The sequence below is a fragment of the Triturus cristatus genome, chromosome 8 (genome assembly GCF_964204655.1).
Source record: "Triturus cristatus chromosome 8, aTriCri1.1, whole genome shotgun sequence".
NCBI lineage: Eukaryota > Metazoa > Chordata > Amphibia > Caudata > Salamandridae > Triturus > Triturus cristatus.
In genome coordinates this window covers 1,006,717,970-1,006,744,515 of record NC_140591.1, presented here as the reverse complement: position 1 = coordinate 1,006,744,515, position 26,546 = coordinate 1,006,717,970, and the positions used below count along the sequence as shown (strand labels likewise).

General features: G+C 45.5%; 1 protein-coding gene across 1 annotated transcript in view; it reads right to left on the bottom strand.

Annotated features, from left to right (window-relative positions):
- The window catches only part of CFAP47 (cilia and flagella associated protein 47), a 2,697,962-nt gene that overhangs the window by 2,632,178 nt on the left and 39,238 nt on the right, over positions 1-26,546 (bottom strand). Inside the window, exon 4 of the mRNA XM_085622577.1 lies at positions 640-778. Coding sequence (XP_085478703.1) covers positions 640-778 — 139 coding nt within the window. The remainder of the gene's footprint in view (positions 1-639; positions 779-26,546) is intronic.

Genomic DNA, 26,546 nt, shown 5'->3' with positions numbered 1-26,546 from the left:
TTGTGACCTAGTCATAGTTTCTTATACAGAGTAAGAATCAAAGTGTCCCTGCAGGGAAGGGACAAATAATATATTTTTCATTTTTGCTAGTTGAAGTTAGTCCTGTCCCTTGAAGAGCTCCTGAAGACAGACTGATTTGCCAAAGATGAGAGGTAGTAACTTGACGGGTATATATATCAAAATTCTACAAATTAAACTTTTGTGAGATCTTCCTGGAGAGTGTGATAGAGGCCAGCTGAATCCCCCAGAAAAATATTTGAAGGAAAATCTAAAACATTGACAAATTACTAAATAAATTCTCAACAACAAATTTGGATCTTCTATGTCAGCAGCCACAACAAACCCATACATTTGATGCTTTAGCAAAATCACACCTAAAAGACACTTCAAACTCAAACAAAATTACAAAGGCTACACTGTGCGTGCATAAAATGTAATACCGACAACATAATTGCTAACTTTGGGGAGCGGATGAAAGAAAAAATGGCTATATGATCATGAAACAAAAACACTTTTATACCGATTTCCACTTTAGAATTGGCATGATAATTCAAGATGAGGATGCCAATTTCAGACAGTAGGACAAAATATACAAAAGGCAAACAACTCTTACTCAAGGTCTACGCTGTGTTCACTTACATTGCTATTTCGTCAACAACTCTTGGTTGATCCGTGCAGAGATCGATGTTAATCAATTGCATTGTTTTGGGTTCCACCGTTCCACTACTTGGCAGAATAGTAATAGGTACATATCCACTATATTTTATGTTGAAGGCACCTGGATAATACAATTATAAGATGTTATAAAGTAAAATAATTAATTTAGTACTAAACAAAACAGATAAAGATTAAGATAGCTATCAATATTGATCACGCCTCACAGGCTTGCATAGGAAAATGCTTAACATTGAGGTATTATCTAGACAGTTACACAGGCACTCTTCTCCCACTTGAGTGAGATGGCATTGCAACTTCCACAGAGGTATCATTTATTAGGACCAGAGAATTAGAAAAAATTCTATTGCTTTATTCAACAACTTCAACAAAATTTGATCATTGAATGTATGTAGTATTTTTAAATGCTGTGAAAATAGTTTGTAAGACATATTTCAGTAAGACGCGAGAAGTTTCTGCTCGAGGTGGGCGAGACACTTAGACTCGAGCCTTGCTCGAGCCAAATGCCCACCTTTGACTGAGCTAGGTGGTCCTTTTGGACCCTCAAGTCAAATACTAGCCAGGCTGAGCTGTCTTCACAAGCAATGCCAAGGACCCACCCCAGACAATCCTTTTTAGCCACGATGATCCGCCAACATGACTATACTTTCAGGCAAATCCCTTCTGAGCACCTAACCCTGACATTTCTAGCATAAGCGTGATTGAGGGGGAGATAGACATCAGTGGAAGAGATAGCTTACAGGTAATACGTTTGTGTGCTTTTTTGCCCTTTCCATAGCAAAATGGTTTGGTCATAATAGCATAATCCTGATATTTTTCAAATCTGTGTGGGCCTCCAGATTCTGCCCTGATCCTGAATAACTGCACCCATACGCTATTCAATCCAGTTCCCTTGTCTTTTTTCAAATCCAAACAGTTGCCCCTTCAGTCCCACCCATGATGACTTGGCTATCTTATGAATGGAACCCTGAAAAACAATAGGATCCATAGTGTTACTACACAAGAGCCTCCAGAAGGGGTTCTTAGGTGTGCACCTCCTCAGGGGTTTCTTAATATAATTAGCGCTGGTATAAACACTTTTCCTACAAAATCAAGTCTCTCAATAAAGCTCCATTCATCTGTCATGGTTTAAGTAATTTTCTGAATGTTAATGTCAGTTCTATGGTGAAGCTAAAAGGTGTATGGCCTATTAGGGCTATGTATTTATTGAAGGTGGCAATAAAATTCCCTCCAAAAGATGGTGAAGCATGTATATGTTCTAGACTGGAAAAACCTTTTATGTATTGTGTATAGGCTCTTCTCCCACATCTGCCATGTGCCCTGCATCTCTAGGATAAACAGGAATTAACAACAAAATGTGCATTTCAAAGAAAATATGGCAGTGTTTCATTCACCCTCAAAAATCGATTTATATTACGTAAATCCATAAACTGGTAGGAGGATCAGTGAGACAAATTCTTCCCGTTTACTTGTTGAGCCATAAAAATGACAAGATAGTGAGTTTTAGAATACTTATGGACTCATGCGCAATAATCCACTGTCCTTGAGCATCTTTCAACAATGGATTCAATTAACTTTGTGTACTTTTAATAGTAGCACATTGGCTCGTTCAGATAACCACTACATATACAACGGAGCAAAAGAGGGAAAAATAGCAAGGTCGCCCTCCACTCAACCATTCATGTTATACTAAAAAGCCCTTGGTATGGCACACACACCAACAACTTTTTAGATGGATATCAGGGCCACTTCATCTGTATCTCAAATAGTGCTGTCTCTAATGTACATCTAGAAAGACATCCCTGTGCGATTGGTAGTTTCTCGACAATTTGCTCACTATATCATCATCGGCACCTTTCATATGTATGGAATTAACCAACATCCAAACAAGTTTAGAAGAATGGTGGGTGGGTAGGGGAGGGTGTCTGTGTGCCTGTGTCTCCATGTGTCCGTGTGTGGGTGTGTGCGTGTTTTTATCTATTTATATTGCGTAAACAACACATCTCAAACACCCCCGAGGTCCCCAAAGAGGGAGGAGAAGTTTCTCCCTCACAAGAAAAAGTAAAAATTGAGTTGCAAAGGCAATAAGCATTTGTCTAATTATCAATGCCCGCACTCATGGTTAAAAACACAATGCCAAGTTTAGACCATATTAAGTATAACAGCCGTACAACTTAATATGGTCTAAATCTAAACATGGCGTTGTGTGCCGATGATGATATAGTGAGCAAATTGGCGAGAACCTGCCAATCGCTTCCTGGTGGTTGCTTATGTGAGGCACTCCCTATGTTTCTTCTAAGTGTGCTCTACAGCTACACGCTACATATCCCTCAGCTTAGTTTTGTTCTCTTTTCTATAGTAACACACACGGGGGTGTCTTTCTAGATGTACACTAGAGACAGCGCTATCTTAGATATAGATGAAGTGGACCCTGAAATCCTTATAAAAAGGTTTCGATGTATGTGCAATACCAATGGCTTTTTTGATTAACATGATCGTTCAGATAACCAACTTGTAGTTACCACTGCTACTTAAAGGCAGAACAGTAACTGCCTTCTAAAGCTGTTGGACACAGAGCTTTGCACCCCAGTACAGTGTACTTGAATGTGTCATACTTGGCACAGCTCCATCCCTGCACTTACATAGGCTCTTGTAAGACTTCTTCATCAAAATGGAGTCAATCAGTGTGGGTTTTCTAACTGATGTTTGAGGGATCGTCGGAAGTTAATCGATCAATATCGGGAATGAACCTATAGGCTATCAGTAATCATACAGGTCTTACAACCTGAGCCTTTCCCATTCCCAGGCTGTGTGCTAGATTCAACAGAAATTTAGCACTAGAAAGGAAGGACAATAAAGGTATGGGAAAAGAAAAGCAGCATGGAGCAGATTAGGTCCATGCAGACAGGTTGCAAAGGAAGGCCTGTTAACTCTGTGCATGACTCCGGGAGGGAAGAAGGTTCATGAACACAGTGATGGCAGAATGCGAGTGAAGTAACCTACATACCAGCCCTCATATCTCTGACTGTTACATGCCTTATTCTTGAAGAAATGTGCCCAGATATCAGATGTTGGTTGGGGTCCAAACAAGGTGCAGAAATGATAGATACACAGGATCCATCTTGCAATGGTGTCTCAGTGGTGTCTCAGTAGTCCCTCACTAGCCCATGGTCTCAAAAATTCACAAAAGGCGGCAAGTCACTAATTTCTACCAAAGAAAAGGACAAGGAACACGATGTCCAAACTATGCAATGTCTCCTCAGCCAAGGTAACACAGGGACATAAACAAAATGCCAGAATAACAATCTCTGTTAGGATGGAATTCCAACATTTCTTTCAGTATGATGGAACAGTGAGAACCACCCAGTCTCCATTAAATTACATTAAAAGGTTTTGCAGCTGGCTTATATGCCTGGTCAAGATTATGGTCACCAAAAAGGCAATTGTCAGTCCCTGTTTGGAGGGGGTGGGGGGTTGGGCAAAAGGGAAGACATTGGCTACTGGGTCCGAACTGAGGTGGTCGAGGTTATTTGCCACTGGGGTCCTTAGGTCTCTCCGACTAGGACACTGCAAATGGGTCCGAGTATAACCTTTCTGCTCTTGACTCTCAGGGTAGCAAGGGAAAGCAATCAAAGGCTACCCTGAGAGTCAAGTACAGAAAGGGTGGTAGTGTGGGGGACAAGAAATCAGAACTCAGTCAACCAAAAGACTATAGCCTTTTGTCCAGTCCAATGCTTATCTTTCAGTCAAATTATTTTAATGTCAGACAAAATCAAGTACTACACAGTTCAATAAAAATGCAATTACAGCTTTGTAATCTCAGTTACGATCTTAAGTAACACTTTACAACACCCTTCGTGTATTGTCTCTCCCAGCTAAAGACGATATTTATTGACTACAGGCTCCAGTATACTTTAGGGAGCAGGGTCAAGACTGATTTGCATATGTCTGGCTTTAAACTGGAATAGCATGGGGAGCAAAAAAAATGTGGAGATAGGCCCAGGTTTCTGTACTGGCGTAAATGTTTGATTTGTTTTACATTCCGACCATCATTTGTGTGTCTTTTGCTTTCTCACCCTAAGTACAACGGGCATGCCCAGATGTGGGTACCGGGTTCACTTTGGCACTAGATTCAAGTTAGCCTTGCTGATGAGGGGCGGTACCCCGAAACCGATCCCAGGATGCTTGATTCCGGTCAGGGAAGACCTTGCTTGGCAGTTCGGCTGGACTGTTCCCATGAGGAGCAGGGTCAAGACTGATTTCTATATGGCTGGATCTGAACTGGGGTGGTGAAGAGAGCTAAAGAACGATGATGGGTTCAACCTAGATCTGGGGCTGAATGTCTGAAACGTTTCAGAGCTCCGTCCATCATCATCTCCTTGTGTTAGTCCAGTATACTTTGGGCACAAGCATTTCTTAGGCAGAGGTGCACAATAATTCAAATATCCCACTATTCAAATGTGCAACTCAGTTTCAATTCTTTATATACCTTGTGTTTTACTTGGCAAATAGTCTTAAATCCATGCAGCAAACTCTGCGCATTCTAGTCTCTCATTCCGATTGCATGCTAAGCCCCACTTATACCTGCTGGTCGGTGTTGCACTTCCAGCAGTGTGACTATGTTCATTGCATACCCAACCTCGCACCTGCGGCTTCACTTCTCAAGAGGCTGTGTCCGTGCCTTTGCATTGCAACAGGGACCACAGGATGATGTCATCATGACAAGCCTGTGCAGAGGAAGTAGACTTGGCCAGTTGGAGCATCATCAGCCGGATGCAGACAGTTGCTCATCTGCAGCAGCAACAATCTCTGGGCCGAGTTACCTGTGATGGTGTGTCTTTAGCAATTGCAGCATGCGGGCTGATGAAAGCTCTTCAACTTTGACAGCCATGTACCTTCTCTCCCCAATATTGGAATTGGCAGCACCAGTCTGTTAGGTGCTGACAGTGGGTTGCAGGTTTAAACAGTTCTGCTTGTTCTTGAAAAATTCTGGGAACAGTTCATATGGGAATCACTTAATGAACTCCTGGCTTCGCTCTTTGAGGTAGTCCACTTTCTGTGGGTGCTCACAAAACCAGAAACCTGTTGGGCTTCTCCACTAGGATAGTCTCTCCTGCTTGCCCAGCCACTCTTCTTCCCTCTCTCAGCAGACAGGCAAACTCCTATGTACCTTAGGCAGACCCTCCAGCAGAAAGTGCGAACTTCAAGTGATGTCTTCTCATCTCAGGGAGACAAGTTATCATGCATACACCTGCCTTGTCAAACAGTAGTCCTTTGAGTACTTTGAACAGCACTCCCTTCTTTGGACATGACGAGATTGGAACTGAAACACAGAGGATCCAGTGTCTAAGGCTTCACAACCAGTTGGGGTTGGTTCCTATTCAAATGCAATTTTTTGGCTGTTCCTCAGACTGTACCTTTATGCAAATGGCTTTGACAGCCATTAGCAACTGGGCTGCCTCCAAATAGACTTCTTCAAAACAAGGGCACATTGAAAAGGGAGATATCTGCACCTGTCTGACATCAGAAAACCCTAAGCAACAAACCGAGGCAGGCAAGAGGGCAGGCCCGGGCTAGAAAACTTGCTCACTTTTAAGAGAAACTGCAGTCCCACCCTCACCCCTACCAACTACCAAATTGCAGTGTTCAGGAAGAGATAATCAGCAACCCATTCCTACCGAAAGCCCACATTTAATTTCTAAGGGAAGCCCTGTATCAGTCCTTTTCACTTCAGTGTCTGGGTCACCACATCCCAACCAAATGATCAAAGGTAATACACTTCGACTGTCTGGGGAATCTGTCCTCCATCTCGTGCGATGCTAAACCAGAGGCATCCAAAGTGGATCCCTCTGGCCCCAGCTCTCACATCATACCACACACAAAGTTCTACTACTTTACGTGTGCTATGCATTATTTACTTCCCACACATGCACTTGACATGCCAGTGTAAGGTTCTGGGGGTTCACATAACAGATGAACTTCAAATCAGAGGGGTCAATAGACCACACTCTTTTTGATCCAGTCACACTAAAGATTCACAAAACATGATATGTCGCTACACCACTTTACATGTTTCACCCCAGGTATGGACAGAAGTCTCATGCCCACTGTGAGGGCACACTGTGTGCATATCCTGGACCTTGCATTACCAGTGACAGGCCTAAGCTGCTGTACCAACACTAGATTGCCTTGATACAAGGTCCAAACCAAAAGTCATAATAAAAGTTTCACATGCAGTCCAGGACTCAGGAGCACATGGCCATTTACCATGCATGAAACATTCCCATCCAAACAGCTTTCTTTCACAAATACTGTCTCTAGGTGGCAGGAGGCCACACGATCAAAATGTTTGACAACCAGGTTCAGTCCTAAGGGACTAAAGGAAGCATTACCAGAGTAACAAGTGCATAAAGTACATCGGATGCCTGTTGACAATCTTTTGACTTTGGAGTAAGACTTTCCTGGTTTGATGTGATCATGAGGTAGGCTTTCCAAGCTGTCACCAAAAACCTGACTCCTCCATGCGAGGCGGCAAAAAACACACCAATCATCCACTGAGAATGTAAGTGCTCATATAAACTAGCAGGCACATGGTCGGTCATTACCTTCATGCTCTGAAAGCCAATACCAGCTTGCAAATCTGAGGGGAGTGTGTGCATCCTGATAACGAAGACTTTTGTGTTGCAAGAGGGGCCCATCACCATCTTGGACCTCAGGAATAGCAGATGCGCCATTAATGCTAAGAAGACTGCTTTCAGCTGCAACATGTTTTACATGCAGGAATGCATCTGACATATCCCCCTCCATCCCCCAGCAGGATCACAGCTCCTGAAAGCCCCCAGAACCATGGTACTGTCAAAGTCACATTGGTGAGGAAGTGATCCACTGCCTGGGAGATCACCATTACACTCTTGACTGGAGGGACGGCTTTTGCCAAGCTAGCAGTCAGAACCACCACTCCATTATGGATAATTTTGGAAGAAAAAGATGATTTGGAACACTTTTATGAGCACCCAAGATAATTGGAGTTCCAAGCATGAGCTAGCCGAGGCTCTGTATCCACCGTTGACACCACCTCATTGTCTAGGTAAGGATAGAGCGGGGCAGTCAGCTGTCACAAAAAGGATGCCTCCAGTACCAAGATCTTAGTGAAGATTGGAGGGACAGTATGGGCTCTGAAGGACAGTGTCCAGTACTGGCAGAGCTGAATTCTTTTTTTTTTTTTATATTATTTTTATTAGGTATTTTTTATACACATACAGGAAATACAGGACATTTGTCTGTCGGGGTCGTCGCCCTTGGGTTACATGTTATATCGGTTAGTATAGTGTTACCTTTAGGTCGGCTCCCCCATTGCTAGCTAGCTTCATATAGTGAAGAGAGAGTTCCTAAAGTGGGAGTGTATAGGATAGGTTGGAATAAGTTGAAGGAGAAGGATAGGAAAGAAGCGCGACCGCATACTTTCTCAAGCTTAGGTAGTCCATTAATTCAGGTCTTTGCCTTGGTATCTGACTGTATCTATTTCCTATGGCGGGTCATAATGGACTAGTGCTTTGTCCAACGCTTCCCATAGGCCTCTGGAAGACACCTTCCACGGGGTGTATTGCATTGCGAGGTTGTTTGCTCCTCTAAGGTAGGTGATCCAGTTGAGCCAGTTCTTGCAGGATATTTTTGAGAAGTCTTTCCAGTTGTTCAACGGGGTACTTCCTGTGTTCCACCAAGATGAGAATGCAGCAAAGGCAATCTCAAAGTCCACTGGGAACAGCCAGCTATTCTATGCAGCAACGAGCCATAAGTGAACATTTTTTACTTTTTAGAAGACGGCGCGGGTCTCTTTTTCCTCTTTACAGGCCAGTCCCTTTCTAGGTTCAGGACATGCTTTTTGACTGCTCCTTTAAGAAGGAGCCTCTATGACGGTGTTGCATTCCAAGAATTTCTTAATGAGATAGAGACAGCCTGGAAGGAGAGAGTGATGACATAGTCCTTCCTCACCAATAAGAGGAATCATGCATCTTTAATCAAATGTGGCTAGTAATTGGTACCGGAGGTAAAGGTGCCTCGCTCCCAATGAGACTGGCTTTAGAGGTAGATTGCTGGTATACGGGGAAGTCATTGGAACTTCTTGGCCTCAGTTGAGGTATGGGAGGGTGTCCCTCATTCTGCTTATATGCCTCCTCTTTGACTGAATGCTTCTCAGGGCACAGGAAGTTACAGTCGAAGTCTTAAAGCAAAAGCGTCCTAAGCATTGATTTTTTTTTTTTTTTTAGCAGAGTTGTATATAGCGCGAACTTGACCCGAATCCAATCAGGTATCAGAGCGCTTTACACAGCACCAGTTACGTTACATGAGGACACACATTCATTTTTTGTTTTTTTTGTTAGGCACGGGGAGATTAAGTGATTTGCCCAGAATCACAAGAAGTTTTGGCGTCGTTACCGAGACTCGAACCCAGTTCCCCCAGGTCCGAGGTCGAGCGCCCTAACCGCTGGACTCTTTGGGGCGCGTTATCAGGTAAATCTTCAGAGTGATGGGTGTGACACTGCTCTTTGAGAGACAATCAACTGTAAGGTGGACAGGCTGCTGACTGAAGTCTTTGCTGATAGCAACAGTGTCATGAAAAGCCGATACGTAAACATCAAGGTAGTAGTTCAAGACTCCAGGATAGCTTTCTTTGGCCATCAAGAATGGAGAGAATTGCTTTTTTATGCAGGACTTCTGACGGCATGGAAACCCAGACAAAACTACGTTCGGGGAGTGTTGTTTGTCCACCTCAAGGTGTCAGCTCTAGCTTCTATAGGGCTACAATTCTTGGCCATCTTAAAGTTCCGATGAAGATTTACAAATTGGAAAGAAGGTCAGTAGTCCATGCTACCACATTAAACTGTCTATTAAGTAACTGGAACTAGCAAAAACTGAGGCAGGTAAGGAGGGGTGCAAATGGCACACAAGGAGTTGCGGGTGGGGGAGCGTCGCATCATTTTGTGTTACACCACTGGTGCAAACGGCATAACTTGGCACCAAAGGGAATCATTAATTATGCAGGATGTGGAGAAGTGTGGCTCAGGGGTTAGAGGCGGCAGACCCGGAAGCTGAGATCGGTCCTGGACCAGGGTTCAATTCCCTGCCTCGGCGGGTCTTGGGCTAAAAATTCCACGGACTCGATAATTCTCGCCCCGGTGCCTCCTCGACTCACGGGTTCACACTCTGCGACTCTGGGCAATAGCTTGCTTAATCTCCACAACGGCCCCTCGCGGCGGGATGCCTGACTTTCACCTTGTGGATACCCTGCTATCTCACAGGGGAATACCAGGACGGGTTCCCTAAGCAAGCGCCGGGAAACCCACAGCGGGTAGCTGTGCGCTATATAAGCTCAACTACATTTACATATGTGGCCTTGAATTGGGCAACTCCTAAACATATCAGAATTCCAGACAAGGGGGCGTAGCTGCCAATGGTGCACCAGGTGCAGGGGCACGTGGTTGTGCGGGGACCTCTTTACTTCAATTATGGATGATTTTCACAACCCCACACGTGGCTGAAGAGCAATATTCCATCACAGTACTGGGGCCATGGCACCCTTGCTAGGCCACTTAGTTCAGTGCTGGAGCAGAAATCATACAGACACGAGTGAAATGAATAAAACTTATTCAGGAGGGTTTTGGGTGAAAAATATGCTTCGGCAAATGGCACCAGTCATTGAAAAGAGTGGCAAGGAATAAATACATAACAGGCGTGGGTTGGGAACAGGCTCTTACACACAAACTTAAGTCACGAGGCCTTGTGTTAGTGCTGAAAAAAAGGGAATAAAGGTATCGACGAGAAGAACTCTGAGCTGCGCAATCCTATTGAGACCTGACTGCATGCTGGTTAAAAAAACAAGCATTGGCATAGGCAATAGGTCTCGCCTTTGGTACCTTATAAGTGTTTAGCCATGCAACAGTTGCATAACTAAATACTTATAAGGTCCCAAAAGCGAGACCTATTCGCTATGCACAGCGGCCGCGAAAGTGAAAGTGATCACGATCAAACATAAAAGCGGCCGTGAAAGTGAAAGTAATCGCGGTAAAACGGGGCGCGCGCGCCCCCGCACATGCACTGTAGCTCTAGGCTGGCCTGTCTTTCACTTTGCAATGAGATATATTGATTTTCAAGCACAGGCAGCACAATATTTTGGGACCAAGCCCCGAAATAAATATTTTCCTTTTCTGACGCAGCCAGCCCGCGCCCCCTCATAACACAACAGTTTCTATCAGTTTTGGTTTCAAAGGGATCCGTGCCATTTGCGGATAAATTGTACTCTCAAGTTCTGTCAGCCCTCAACACTGATGCTTAGTTTAGAGAGATATGGCAACGCCGTGTGACTGAAGGAGAGTACTGCAAAACACTTAGTGAAGTAGGTAAAAGCCAGGCAGAACAAACTGAACGCTCGCGACGAGAGGGTTTCTCTCACCTACTCATTTTCTGAGTTCTTTAAAGAGACTGCATTTTGTTGGTGCTGTTTGCAAACAGAACTGGGTATCGGGTATTGTATTGTAATTACATTTATATAGCGTTTAGTACCCCAGACAAGGCTTCGAAGCCCTTAACGATTAGTGGTAAATTAATATAGTGGAATAGGGAAGTAATTTGAGCCATGGACATGTTAGTCTGTTATTTCGATTGAGGTGGATAGTGGAGGGATAGAGGAGGAAAAGGTTTGCATTTATATAGCGTTTGCTACCTCTGAAAAGGCCTTGAAGCGCTTTTCGGCGAGTAGCACGTTACCAGAGCTTGAAATAGGAAAATACAAGTGCTGGTACTCTGAGAGTACCTGCTTGTTTCTGAGAAGTGCCGGTACTCTCCAATTAAAAGTATTATGTCTGTCTTGAGAAGTGCTGGTACTCTCCCTCTCAAAATAAAAAAGTACCGGTACTCTGTATCGGACAGTACCGGCCCATTTAAAGCCCTGTCCGGAACCCAAAAAGGATTAGTGGTGAGTTAGTCCCATAAAATATGAAATTAATTTGAGTGGTGGAAATTGTAGTCTCTTATTTGGATTGAAAAGGAATAGTGGAGGGAAAGAAGAGGGAAGGGTCTAAAATTTTTATTTCCTTATATTTGTGGGGAAAAATAGGAGTGTGGTAAGGGTGTAGTATGTAGCCAGTTGTGAATTTTGTAGGGTTGGTGTGGCAGTACAATATAATTTAGACACAGTACATATTCTGCTGAAATGGCCACAAAATTTCCATAGAGATGCAGTTTTATTGGTAAAACTATATAGCGCAGAAATTATAATTTGTGCAAATCTTGTTTTGGCAAATATTTATTATTAATGCCTCACCAAGTGTAAGGAAATGCCTCTTTTTACATGTTCACCCACACATTATTGCACTGGTGCTGCTGGTTTATCGACTCAGTGCACGCTGTTTATTAGACCCCAGTGCCAGTGTTTTAACCCCTTACAAAGTGTATGTCAAACTGACTACCCCCAATTGGCAGAGACTGACTTACTTATAAGTCCGTAGTATATGGTACCCAAAGTACCCAGGGCATGTAAGGCAGAGTGTCGACCCAGAGCTGCAGCACTGATGGTGGTACCCTGGCTGTGAAAAAGTACATAATGGCTGCAGGCTGAAAGGGCAGTAATCACACTGCTAGTTCAACTTTACCATTCAAACCAATGGCAAAGCCCCCACTTTCTTTGACAATATATGAAAGCCTCCCCAAAGGAAGGCCTATCAAGCCCTAAGGCAGGGAGCTGTACATTATTAAGCAGGACGTGTAATTTTATATATATGTCTAGGCAGCAATACTTTAAAATTATCATTTTGCTGTGGAAGAGTTAGTCGCCCAATTGGCTAACACAGGGATACTCGCTGACCCCTTGGCCTGGCTAACTCCTGAATGGGACCACTTAGATGGTTAGTGCAAGGTATCAAATTAATTGTGGCATTAAACCGGACTTAATGCCCAAGTTGACTTTAATGTCACTACTAAAGAAATGCAACTTTTAGAAAGTTGCCACTCTGTGACTGAGTTTGTCTAGTGGCCTCATAGGATCACTGGCCATCAGACAGCTTTCGGTCCTCCTGGGAAGTAGTTGAACGACTCCCAGGCTTTGGAACAATAGCAGCTGGCTACAAGGCGAGGTGTTACCTCTCCTTCGCAGGAAGCCACTCAGCGTGTTAGCCCAAAAGGCGAGCTTTAATAGAGAAGCCGGCTTTGTTGGGCAATCACACTCTTGAAGGGTTACCCTTTGTTCAGGTAGACAAGCTGGAGGTGGGAACAGAGAGGAGAGACCAGTGCCCTAATTGTTTTTCCAGTGGGTGTGTTGCCCATAGTAGCCACACCTCTAGGGTGGGCTACCAAGTTTCTAAGATCGGAAGAAGGGTTCTGACATCTTGAAAGTGGGCAGAATAGTGCACTCTGGGATTGCTAGCTATCACACATAGCCAGAAAGTCATCACCAAGAGGGAGGGGTCCTGGTAGCCCATTGGCTAGTGACTGCATCATCCCCCCCAGGGCACTTTCCGGGAATAAAAATGGCACCTCTAGCATCCTGAACCTCAGATCATGTTGGAACTGGAACAAGTACTGAAGAAGGACTGCCCTGCTGACCCCCGGATCTGGCAAAGAGAGGCTGCACCATCTGCTGGACTACACCTGCCGCACCTTGTGCTAGTAAAGAGAGAGGACTGTACCTATGGCTCCTGGCTTGGGGAAAAGTCGTGCCACAGACCAAAAAGAGACTACAAGGGTCAGTCTGCTGACCCCCTGGAACCAGCACCAGGGACACTAAAGCTGAAGTACCCCAACTCGGCGAGTCAGTAGCTACTTCAATAGAATGTCCACTTACTGCCGCAGGGCACCCCAAGGGAGCAATCCTTGATGGCCAAAAGTTGCACCCGAGTCAGCCGGACCTGGAAGTGTCATGTGAGCCCAGACTCGTTGCCCACGAGGGGCACCAGCCTCCACCAAAGGATATCGAAGGGACCGCTGAGTACTGTGACCGGTAGACCAGCTGCAGCTGGCCTTCTACTGTCTTAACGAGGACTTCGTGGAAATCTAACCACTCTGGCCAGAGCCACCCTAACCTGACCAGTGGACCGAGGAATAACTACAAAGGCATCCCCATTGACCGCACAGCATTCAGAGCATCCTTGAGCAATTGCCATCTCCTGCATCTTCAGCATCAGGACCACTCCATTTAATTCTATGGCGGTCATGCTGTAAAGTATGGAACTGAACTGAAAAACACTTTGGTGGCTAGGTAACTATCCAAATACTCCTTATTAGCCCCCAGATCTTCTCATTGTCGATTTGGTCACCCAAACTGGGCCGGAGTGGTTAAACATACTCTTACAAACCTTTCAAAAGTCTACAAACTTTACAGTTGCTAATGCTTGTTTGCAGTTACACTGAGAACCCTCCAGTGGATTTTTCTTATCTTGGACTCTGACAATTCACAAAAATATATTCTATTTTTATAAATTGGTGTTGCATTTCTTTCGAGTTGTGTGGCTTTCTTATTTCATTGTTTGGTACTGTTAAATGCTCTGCACTAGTTCCTTTGTTTAAGGCTTATGGCTCACAGCAACAGTTACCCAGAGTTGAGCTTAGAGTTTTACAAAGGAGCCCGACTGGACCCAAGACAATTTTTGCGAGTGTATTATACGGTAAGGCCGCACAGCCATACCATATAATGCACCCAAATCCTCACATTGATGCCTAGCAGGAGGATCCAGAACTTGTGTTTGGCTGTACCAGACAATTAATAAATTAGCAACCACAGAAAAGATCCACCAAGTCAACACTGAGCAAGACATTTTAAAAGTTGATAAGAGCTGAATATCCAAGGCACCATTTCTCAGAAGCTAGAAGTTGACAACAAGTCTTCACAAAGAGACAAAAACTTTACCTTAGGAGTGGCAATAATTCTCAATAAACCTTATTTCACCTTAAGGACACACATCCACTGAGCCCTGACGAAGTTCTCACCTTGAAAATTAAGTACTGATTCCTTGTACTTCTTTACTTGGCGCACGCCCAACCTCTTTACTGCTTATGATCTGACTTACAGAGGCATTGATTGATGGCTGATGCCAGGGCTTGTTGCGCAAGAACATTTGATATAAATGAAACTAATATGAGGTGCAGAAACAACAGTCCGCCGTCAAAGTATCTCTGCTAACTCTGATTTGGAGTGTTCAAGCTGTGGCCGTTGCTATCTATGGTCCAGAATTGTGGGGCCACAGTAATTTGTATGGCCTTGAAGTGATAGAGAACAATTTTCTAAGGAGGTTGCTTAAAACCCCCCAAAGCTCACCTTTAGTTTTTAAACCTGACCTAGGGATTCGGTCTAAAGCCTAATTAATTTGGCTGAGACCAATATTGTAGTTGTTTCAAGTCTGGTCGACCCCAGAGTTGGCCAAGCATAGAGAGGGGCTGAAAGATGTTCTAGCCAGGGCCCATGGTTGAACTTTGTAAAATAGACTTGTTTTTTGTTAGGTCTGCAAGAGTACTGCCAGGATCCACATAATATTTCCCCAATTGCTATGAAAAAGTTGAAGGCCATCTTCTGGGAACAGGAGAAGCTTGCACTGAATCATCAAGCAGACTTGGGGTTGCAAACAGAACTCTTCATTGAACCCAAATCATTCTAATCTTTTGAGTATTATTTGAATGTAATAGGTCTCCCCTTTGCTAAAGCACTGTCGGACTGAGACTTTTTTGTAGGGTCATCCCCAAAACATTTTGACTTCCTCCAGTATTTTTCTGAGTTGGCTTTTGATGGTTTTAGGACTTTGCCAGTGCTGACCAGTGCTAAAGTGCAAGTGTTCCCTGTTTAAATTGTATTGGTGATTGGTTTATCCATGATTGGCATATTTGATTTACTCGTAAGTCCCTAGTAAACATTCACCAGGTATGCCCAAGGCCTGTAAATCAAATGCTACTAGTAGACATGCAGCACTGATTGAGCCACTCACTACAGTAGTCCCGCAAACATGTCTCAGACCTGCCACTACAGTGTCTGTGTGAGCAGTTTTAAAATGCCATTTTGACCTGGCAAGTGCACCCACTTGACAGGCCCAAACCTTATCTTTACTACATGTAATTCACCCCTAAGGTAGGCCCAGGGCAGCCCCAGGGGCAGGGTGCACTGTATTTAAAAGGTAGGACACGCACTGTTGTGTTTTACGTCATAGCATTGAAATGCTGCTAATTTAGTTTTTCAGTATTGCAAGGAATCTCTCCCAGATAGGGTAACATAGAGATTGCCTTGAAATATCTTTTAAGTGTAATTTCGCATTGGGAGCAGATGGAAATTTGGAGTTTGGGGTCTCTGAAGTCACAATTTAAAAATACATCTTTTGGTGAAGTTTGTTTTTAAAGTGCATGTTTGAAAATGCCACTTTTAGAAAGTGGCCATTTTCTTGCGTAACCATTCTGTGCCTCCACCTGTCTGCAGAATCCGCGTCTAGGTTGGCTGACAGTTGGGCTCTTGTGCATTCACTCTAGACAGTCACACAAAGGGATATGAGGTGTGCCTTGCATACCCTGATAGGCTATCACCAGGCTGATTGGGCTCCCTGAAAAAGAGTGGTGGGAGGAGTTATCACTGACATCCGAATAGGGCTGTGCCTGTCCTCACACAAACCTGTCTCCACTCACTATAGTGTGCCTGGAGCCAGGTCGGGAAAGGCAGGGTGTTGGGCACTACAATGACTTTATTTTGAAGTTTGCCTACTTCAAAGCCAAAAAGGGGTACAAGTATTGGACCTCTGACACCCCAAAATCAGAACACTTCTGGACTAAGGACATTCTGCCGGGAAGAAGAGTTTGTTGCTGTAGGAGGGACTGTTGCTTTGTTGTACTGGCCTGCTGCTTGCTGCTTCTGTCCTGGAAGTAAAAGGAGTGGACTTTGCTTTCTGTATCCTGCTTTCAAGGTTCTCCATGGGCTTGTATGTGCTTACTTCCTGTTAAGAAGTCTCAGCGCCTTCAAAGACTTCACCTACCAGCGCCGTGGCTCTTTTGCTGAGAGCCCTGACTTCCCAAGTGGTGCCAAATCCAGTTCCTGGGCCCTTGAAAATAGAATCTGGTGATCTAAGAAGAAAATCCAACCATCAGCTCACAGTGCCCGTTTTCTTGATGCAGCACAGCCATGCAGCTAAAGAATCAACACAGCACCTGCTTTGTGGCCAAAAAGTCACTGCAACCCGAGTATATTGGTCCTTTTGTTTATAATGTTGTTTGTCGTCTGTTTATTGTGTTAACTTAGTCAATACATTTGCAGGACTTACATTGTTTGTACCGTATCGGTCAGTTATTGAACTTCTTCATAATCTCCATCACAACAGGATAAGCTTCACATCACTTCATACACACTTATAATATATTTCTCATTTTCTTTATTTTATCACTTCAGATTTAGTGCATATAATATTCTCCTCGTTCTTTATTCACGTGAGTACAAGTAACCATGATTACCCATAGTTTACTTTTTACGGTTTCCGTATAATGACTAGGTCCAGAATCAGCATTCTTTACACAGAGTATCATCTTTAGCACATTTTATTATAGTTCTTTTCAGTGGCTACCAATATCATTTTAGGCCACAATCTGAGAGCATATTGAACTACATTATCTCATTCCGATTCGTTCCATCTGATAATGTTCAACATACTCCTGTGCATCACACAGCATCTGACTCCCTTCCAAGATGGCGCATTAAACTTACAGCTCGACAGTGCGGTAACAGAAGTGACTCCTGGTACGAGCTTTGTGACATTCACAATAATGTTTTCAAATCTTTAGCATGCACTGTCTATTAATCTTGACTTCGTTCCTCGATTTTTCTAAACTTTAGCAGCATATTCACTCAATCCCCCTTCCAATATGGCGCATTTCAGTATAGAAATTTAGGGGAGTCAGTTACAGTCCGCTTTCTATGTTTCTCTATGTTTTTCCACATCGTCGGCTTCATAAGCTCGACTCGCGGCATATCGATATCCACGCTTCTGGCAGAAATTAGATACTCCGTTTACGAATATTATCACCGGTAAGCTTCCCATTTGCTACTTCAGCAAATTCCTGTATTTTCCTGTAGACTTTAACAGCGTCCGCTCACCGTACGTTGTCTTTCGCTTTTTTCAGAGTAAACTTGAACGACACCTCTTTGAGGTACGATTGTTTCGTTTTCCATACATCTCTTTCATGGTATAAAAGTCCTATTCATTCACGTTAGCTACATGTCATTTTCCATTTCCCATTACGTTTTTCGTTTGCACTGCGCAGGGCTCTCAAAAATCTATTATCTATCACAACGCGAAGGTAAGCCCAGCGTTTCAGATCCTTTTTTTCTTTTGTTTTACTTAGCACATTATTGACGTGGTTATCATGCCCTTCACATCATTGATTTCATGTTTTCTTTCAGAACATTTGGTACTGGCACACTAATTTCTGACCTTTCAGGTATGAATTTCAAACAAACACTAGAATCTTACACACAGCCAGAGCCACCATTACATTAAAACTGACAGGAATGTTTTATTTTTCTATTGCAGACTGGCCCCTGAAGAAGGAACCGTCAGGTTCCCGAAATGCATTGGGCATGCAAATAACAGATGCATTTATGTGAATGATTCACATATTTGTATAAAGTACGGAATTTTTGTAAAATTAACGAATATTTTTTATAACTATTCAATTTGGAAAACTTTATTTATCATTAATGCTTGTTAAATAAACAACAGCAAATGCTTTGTTGAAAAGTCAATGTTAAGTATTAATGGATTCATATAATGTTTACTTGGTATTATTTGGCATAACAAGAGGTGTTAGTTTAAACACCAGGTGAATAGTGCGCAGCTGCACACAAGTCTATACTTGTTTATAACCACTTTTAGAAAGTGGCCATTTTCTTGCGTAACCATTCTGTGCCTCCGCCTGTCTGCAGAATCCGCGTCTAGGTTGGCTGACAGTTGGGCTCTTGTGCATTCACTCTAGACAGTCACACAAAGGGATATGAGGTGTGCCTTGCATACCCTGATAGGCTATCACCAGGCTGATTGGGCTCCCTGAAAAGGAGTGGTGGGAGGAGTTATCACTGACATCCGAATAGGGCTGTGGCTGTCCTCACACAAACCTGTCTCCACTCACTATAGTGTGCCTGGAGCCAGGTCGGGAAAGGCAGGGTGTTGTGCACTACAATGACTTTATTTTGAAGTTTGCCTACTTCGAAAGCCAAAAAGGGGTACAAGTATTGGACCTCTGACACCCCAAAATCAGAACACTTCTGGACTAAGGACATTCTGCCGGGAAGAAGAGTTTGTTGCTGTAGGAGGGACTGTTGCTTTGTTGTACTGGCCTGCTGCTTGCTGCTTCTGTCCTGGAAGTAAAAGGAGTGGACTTTGCTTTCTGTATCCTGCTTTCAAGGTTCTCCATGGGCTTGTATGTGCTTACTTCCTGTTAAGAAGTCTCAGGGCCTTCAAAGACTTCACCTACCAGCGCCGTGGCTCTTTTGCTGAGAGCCCTGACTTCCCAAGTGGTGCCAAATCCAGTTCCTGGGCCCTTGAAAATAGAATCTGGTGATCTAAGAAGAAAATCCAACCATCAGCTCACAGTGCCCGTTTTCCTGATGCAGCACAGCCATGCAGCTAAAGAATCAACACAGCACCTGCTTTGTGGCCAAAAAGTCACTGCAACCCGAGTCCAGAGCACTGTGTCACCAATGTCCGTGGCACCTGCTCCGAGACTCCGAAGCAAGCCCCAGCTTCACGGCTGAAGAATCAATGCATCACCTGCTTGTGGGTGGGAAACCGACGCAGCGCCTGCATCACCATCGTCACCTCAATGCAGCACATCTGGATTTTGAACACATCATCCCTCGACGCTGTAGCTTCACCGACGTTGCCCAGCAGTAAGGAACCCAGACCACGTGTCCAGATAATCGACGTCATCACACCCCCTTCCAGTAAGGAACCGATGCATCACCTCCCCTGGGAGTAAGGAACCAACACATGCTCCCCTTCCAATAAGGAACCAACGCATCACCTCCCCTGGCAGTAAGGAATCGACGCATCACCTCCCCTGCATAGATGTAATGAACTGATGTATCACCTCCCCTGGCAGTATGGGAACCAACACATCACCTTCGCTGGGAGTAAGGAACCAATACCAGCTTTGGTTTTCCGGCGCCTCACCTCCACTGCGCCTGTTTTCGTCCTTGAATTTTGAAGCATCCAAGGTACTTTGTGCTACAAGAAATGCATCCATAGATTTCTATGGACTGAACTTATTTAACCTTTGAAAAGTTATATCTTTACTTCTGCATGTGGAATTTTGTTGTTTTGTTTTTGTTTTATTCCGATAAATATTGGCTATTTTTCTAAGCTGGTGATGACTTATTTTGTAGTGTTTTCACTATGTTACTGTGTGTGTATGTACAAATGCTTTACACATGGACTCTGAGATAGGCCTGACTGCTCTTGCCAAGCTACTAAGGGGTGTGCAGGAACTATCTTAGCTGTGAGACTTCTTTACCCTGACTAGAGTAAGGGTCCCTACGTAGACAGGGTGCAAACCACTGCCAACTAGAGCACTATATATAAAGTTTAGGCTGGGGATTTTCCACTAGTCACAGCAAAATAGAAAAATAACCATGGGGACAATAAATCATGCCCTGTATGTAAAAGAGCTGATGAAACGATAGGCCATCTATAATTGCTTTGCCAGAAATATGGTAAATAGAGCTGTCGCTGAAAAGTCTCTTTATGTTATTCCCTAGGTATCAGATGCTACAGGGTAGTGCTAAGAATATGAAGAGCTCATATGTCTCCATTTGTAGTGTTCTCAATTGCTAAATACCATGAGAACATACAGCCTATACGGTGCAAAATGCTGTCTCTTTTCGCTACAACTCTAGTGTCAGCCTGCTCACTGGCTGTGGACACTTAATATCACTTTTTGCTAGGAAACTGGATTGTATGACTGTATAGTTTTTACATCAGTGTTACTATGGATGTATTTTGTGACTTTTTATTGTATTGTTTTGAAATTTCAAATTTGACATTTGAATATTTATCTGAACTGTATTTTGATACTTTTATGGTCTATGACCGAAATAGAGTACATGCATAAAATGAAATGACACTGGGTCATCCTGCCCACACTGATGATCTATTATTTGTGGGTGCTGTGCAGGGATAGAAAAATGAGCCCAGGGATCACTGCCAAGAAGGAGGACCAAGTGAAGTCCCTCAAAGCCTGGGAAGAAGCAAGGAAAGCCCAGGCGCAACTAGAAGATGGCAGGGATCTCTTTGAAACAGAGGGGGGCAACAAGAGTGTGGCTCCTACAGTTCAATAAAGGCATGACTTCATACCTGGAAGTGAAAAGAGTTCTACTTCTGTAAGGAGACCAAAGGACCTGAATGCTCAGCTCAGCCTCCTGGATATCCAGGAGAGGAAGCTGGCTGTGGAAGAAAGAAGACTGGCCCTAGAAGAGAAAAGGGTCAAGCTGGGGTTGAAACCCCAAGGACATGGAGGCATCAACAAGGAACCAGTGGTGAATGCAGGTGGTGCCTATGATCCTAGGTTTCCCAAGGTATTGTTCCTAAGTATGTAGAGGGGGTGACACTGAAGCCACTTTAGGTTTCATGGGTGGAAAGGAAATAGATCCTTGGGTCACTGGCCTGCCAGCATGGTAAAATACAGACAGTGGCCCAAGATCAGTGGGACAGAAGTTCAGGCCTTGAGGGATACAGGTGCCAGCATTGCCATGGCCAAGGTCAATCTGGTTTCCCCAGGTCAGATCATCCCTGATGAGGTTCACCAGAATGTAACAAAGTAACATCCCATGGCTGTGGTAGACTTTGAGTGGGGAGTGGTTACTGGCCCTAAGAAAGTAGCGTGGTCCCCTGCCATTTCAGTTGAATGTGTATGCTGGCAATGACCTTGAAACGTCTGCCTCGGGACAGTGGGGTGGAAGGACTTGTGCCGCAATACTGGGTCTCCCTGAGTGGGTCTGTGTCTCCACCCGAGCACAAAAGGTCTTAGGGGAAAGTCAAGGGACTTTGGAGTCAGGAAAAATGGCCCAGGACCCTAGTTCTAAGAGGAAGAGTAGGTAGTCTGGCAAGGCCACTTCCCAAAGTTCACAGCCCCAGAAGAAGTTTAACCCTCATGGAGAGGGCCTGGTGTCTGAGCTGGAGGCTGCTTTCTTAGGGAGACTTGCCTGGCTTGGCAGAACTACAAGGAGCAGGTGGGCCCTCCAGGAGGACTTGAGCCAGGGAAAAGGACTTGCCCCACTCAAGAAGGCCTGCGACAGTTGGCTGTCAAACAGAAGAAAGTTGATGTCACTGGAACTCATAAGGTGTACTGTGAGGAGGGAATCCTGGACAGTGCGGCTAGGGACCCCATACCAGGGCCAACCATGAGAGTGGTGGTCCTCCAAGAGTACATAGAGTTCCTCCTTAATGTGGCCCATGACATCCCCTTAGCTGGACATCTGGAGCAGACCAAGACCTGGACAAGGCTGGCCAGTTACTTCTGCTGACCTCAGATGTCAGAAAAAGTCAAGGAATGTTGTCTTTCCTGTGTCATCTGCCAAGCCAGTGGCAGTACAGGTAGCAAGCCAAAGTCTACCCTCATACCACTTCCTGAGGTGGGGACCACCTTTGAGAGGGTGGGGGTCAATAGTGTTGGTCCCCTACATCCTCCTACAGCCTCTGGCAATAGGTTCATCTTGTTGGTAGTAGACCATCCTACGAGGTACCCTGAAGCAATTCCCCACAGGGCAGTTACTGCCCCTGCAGTAGATAGAGCCATACTTGCCATCTTCACTAGAGTTGGGTTACCTATCTCAGAAAGGGGCACAAATGTCATGTTGGCCTTTCTGAAAGCAATGTGGGATGAGTGTGGAGTGAAATATAGGTTCACCACCTCCTACCATTTCCAAGGAAATGGTCTTGTGGAAAGGTTCAACAAGACCATGAAGGGCATGATTATGAGTTTAACTGAGACATTCAGAAGGAGAGGGTGTATTCTACTTTCATGCCTGCTTTGGAGGGGAGGTCCCAGAAAGGAGTAGTTTTCCGCCCATTTGAGCTATTCTTTGTACACCCTTGAAGAGGTCCTTTAAGTCTGATGAGAGAAGGGTGGAAGAGACCTATTAAGGAACCCAAACAAGACATTTTGGACTATGTACTTGGCCTTCGCTCTAGAATGGCTGAATACATGAAAAAGGCAAACAGAAACTTGGAGGCCAGCCAGAAGCTTGTCAAGCACTGGTATGGCCAGAAGTCCTCCAAGGTGGAGTACCAACCTAAACAACTGGTGAAAAAACAAAAAGTATGTTTTAATTACCCACACATCCTCAGTGTTCTCCTCTTCAGTAGTCCCACCGCAAGTCCCAGAGCCCCTACCAATCCAGACACTACTCTCATGCTGCTAATATTAAGCAGCATGAGATTAGCTCCAGGATTGGTTGGAGGGGGATGGCTGACACTCTTTTAGGCACTTAGGGCCAGTGCCTTCTCTCCCCCCAGTTGTCTGAAACAGCTCAAGTTGAAGAGGTTTAAAGTACGCATGTCAGGCTGGCTGTCGCAAGACAGCCGGCCACAGTGACATATACACTTTAAACAGGAGTTGGCACCACTTCTTCCCTGTTGCAAATCAGCAACAATAGCCCTGCCCTGTCCTAGCACGGAATAAGAGCAGCAGTGAAAAATAAAATGGTAATAAATTAATTTTATTACCATTTTATTTTTCACCAATGCTTTTATGCAGCGGGGGTGCAACACTTCTCAGCCCAAATGGAGGAACAGCCGCTGGCAGTCACCAAAACTGATGCTCACCCATCCCAAGAGCAGATGACCTCATTGATAAGTTGGGAGCTGCCAAGTATCTGAGCACCTTTGATCTGACTTCAAGTTATTGGCAGATAGCATTTACACCTGGAGCCAAGGAGAGGTCTGCTTTTTCAACCTCTAAAGGCAACTATCATTTCAAAACGATTGCCTTTTGGTTGAAAAATGCCCCTGCTACCTTCTAGAGGTTTGTGAACAGAGTACTTTCAGGTTTGGAGGACTTTTAGTTCCACTCGGGAGGATTACCTGGTCTGCCTAAGGAAAGTGCTTCAAGCCCTTCAACAGGCAGGGCTGATTATCAAGGCAAGCAGCTGCCAGATAGGTGAAGGGCCGATAGTGTACTTGAGTGGGTGGAGGCCATGTACAATCTCTCCAAACCAAGATCCAGACAATTGTGACCTGGAAAGCTCCTAAGACACAGACACCTTTCTTTGTCTGACTGAGCACTACAGGAGATTTGTTAAAGGGTATGGTACAATAGTGGCCCCATTAACAAAGTTAACCTAAAAAAAACAGGCAAGGAAAGTCAATTGGACTGACCAATGTCAAAAGGACTTTGACACCCTTAAGGAAGCTTTGAGCTCGGAACATGTCCTGAAAGCACATGACTTAAGCAAGGAGTTTGTTGTCCAAACTGATGCTTCAGAACATGGGATTGGGACAGTACTATCACAGCTGAATGACCAGGGTCAGAATGAATCAGTTGCCTTTATCATCAATAGGCAACTCCTCCCAAGAGGGCAGCATTGGGCTGCCTTTGAGAGGGAAGCCATTGCTGTGGGTAGGTCCTGAAGATGTAGAGAACCTACCTTTTTGTGACTCACTTCAGAGTTCAAACTGACTACAGACCTCTCAGATGGCTGAGGCAGATGAAAGGAGAGAACCCCAAACTACTGAGATGGTCCACCTCACTACAGGCTATGGATTTAACAGTGGAACACAGACCTGGGATTGGCCATGCCAATGCAGATGGCTTTTCCAGGTTCATCCACTTAGATGATGAGCACCACCAGGACAAGAGGTAGTTACTCATCACCTTGCGTCTGACGGTGGCCAACTAAGTAAATGCCCCTTTTGCATGTTCACACCCACATTTTGGAGTGATGTTGCTGCTTTTTCAACTCAGAGTGCACCGAGGCCTGCTAGCCAGACCACAGTGTCAGTGTTCTAACCCCTTACAAAATGTATGTTGAATTGGCTATCCCCAATTGGTAGAAACTGACTTACCTACAGATTAGTGAAAAGTGCTCATTATTCTCTTGGAAGTGTATTTTAGAAGCCCATGGGTCTAAAATATTTTCTTATTATTAAGCTGTAAAGTCATGTTCCTAACCATGGACTAAGCAAACACAAGGAGATGATGGACGGAGCGCTGAAACTTTTCAGACACTCACCCCCTGAGTTGAATCCATCATTGTTGGAAAGGCGTTCGCCGGAGGGGGGTTCGATACCGGTCTTGCCCACCCCTTTGACCCACCTCTCCCAAGTAGGCCGAACCAGGCGCGCACACCCTGAGCTAACACTACGAACAGAGTGACACCACACGTATTCTTTGTAGGACGATAGGTTCTTTTATCGATGGTTTCAAGGGATCTTTATGATCCAAGGTGCAAGCAGTACAGCAGTGGCACAAGGTACCACAAATCGGTAGTGGGGAATGGGGGTAGCGGGACAGTCTTTAAAGGTAGTGTCTCTGCGAAGTACCCTGCGGATAGCTCACAATCCTCGAGCTGGAGGGTGTCGTGTCTCTGGGCGATCTCTTACCGAGTCGTCCTCAAGGGGAGCGCCGCGAGTCTCTCAGCAGGCACAGGTGGTCGGAGTTCGGGAGCCGCGATTCCGTCAGCAGGGCTCAGATGGTTCAATAGCTGGGGGCCGCGAGTCACTCAGCAGGCCCAGGTGGTTCAGTGTTCGGGAGCCGCGATCTCGTCAGCAGGGCTCAGATGGTCAATAGCGAGAGGCCGCGAGTCACTCAGCAGGCCCAGGTGACTTCAGCGTTCAGGAGCCGCGACAGCGTCAGCAGGCTCGGATGGTTCCAGGTCTTCTCTACATTCGTTCCCCCGGCACCCCTTGTTATACTCCCCCTGCCCTTTGAAGTCCGGAGTCCTCGCAGAGGGGGGCCTGGGGTGACGGAGGGGGTTCGGCGGGATTTCCTGCCGCTCACTTCTTTGGTCTTTTCAGGTGGGTCTGGGAGGGACCCCAGACGCTCTGCAGGGGAGGCGCCTGCTCCCCAGGGGCCTGGTGGCCGATCGAGTCTTCCCGGGGGAAGGCGACCCGAGGTGTGACTGGGCTGGCGCCTCTGGGTCTGGCTCGAGGGTTCCCGCTACCTTGGTCGGACATGCGTGGTAGGGTGTCGAGTCTGTCAGGGCTCTGGCCGGCCCTCGGATCTGGGTGGCTGGGGCGGCCGGAGTCGGAGATGTCGTGTCTTGAGGGTGGTTGTAGGTTGGCTGGATGATTGGGAGGGCAACGCCGTGAGGCCGGTCTCACACGCGTCCCCCCCAGCTGAAAGGCGTGGAGAACTACCCATCCACTGGGGGGTTCTCCTCGCCGAAGCGGAAGAACCGGGACAGGCCGTCGGCGTTGGCATGATCCGTCCCGGGGCGATGTTCGACAGTGAAGTCCATCCCTTGGAGGGAGATGGACCATCGTAGTAGCTTGGGGTTCTCCCCCCTCATCTGCATTAGCCACCGCAAAGGCCGGTGCTCCGTCTGTACTCGGAAATGGGTTCCGAACAAGTAGGGCCGTAGTTTCTTGAGGGCCCAGACTACGGCGAAGGTCTCTCGTTCTATAGTACTCCAACGCTGCTCTCGCGGCAGCAGCCTTCGGCTGATGAAGGCTATGGGCTGATCGATGCCCTTGTCGTTGAACTGCGAGAGGACGGCCCCGATGCCGTGTTCGGATGCGTCGGTCTGGACCACAAACTCTTGGGAGTAGTCGGGGGCCTTGAGTACGGGGGCGGTGCACATGGCGGTTTTCAAGGTGTCGAACGCCTGCTGGCACGGGGGGGTCCACTGCACCTTCTTCGGGAGCTTT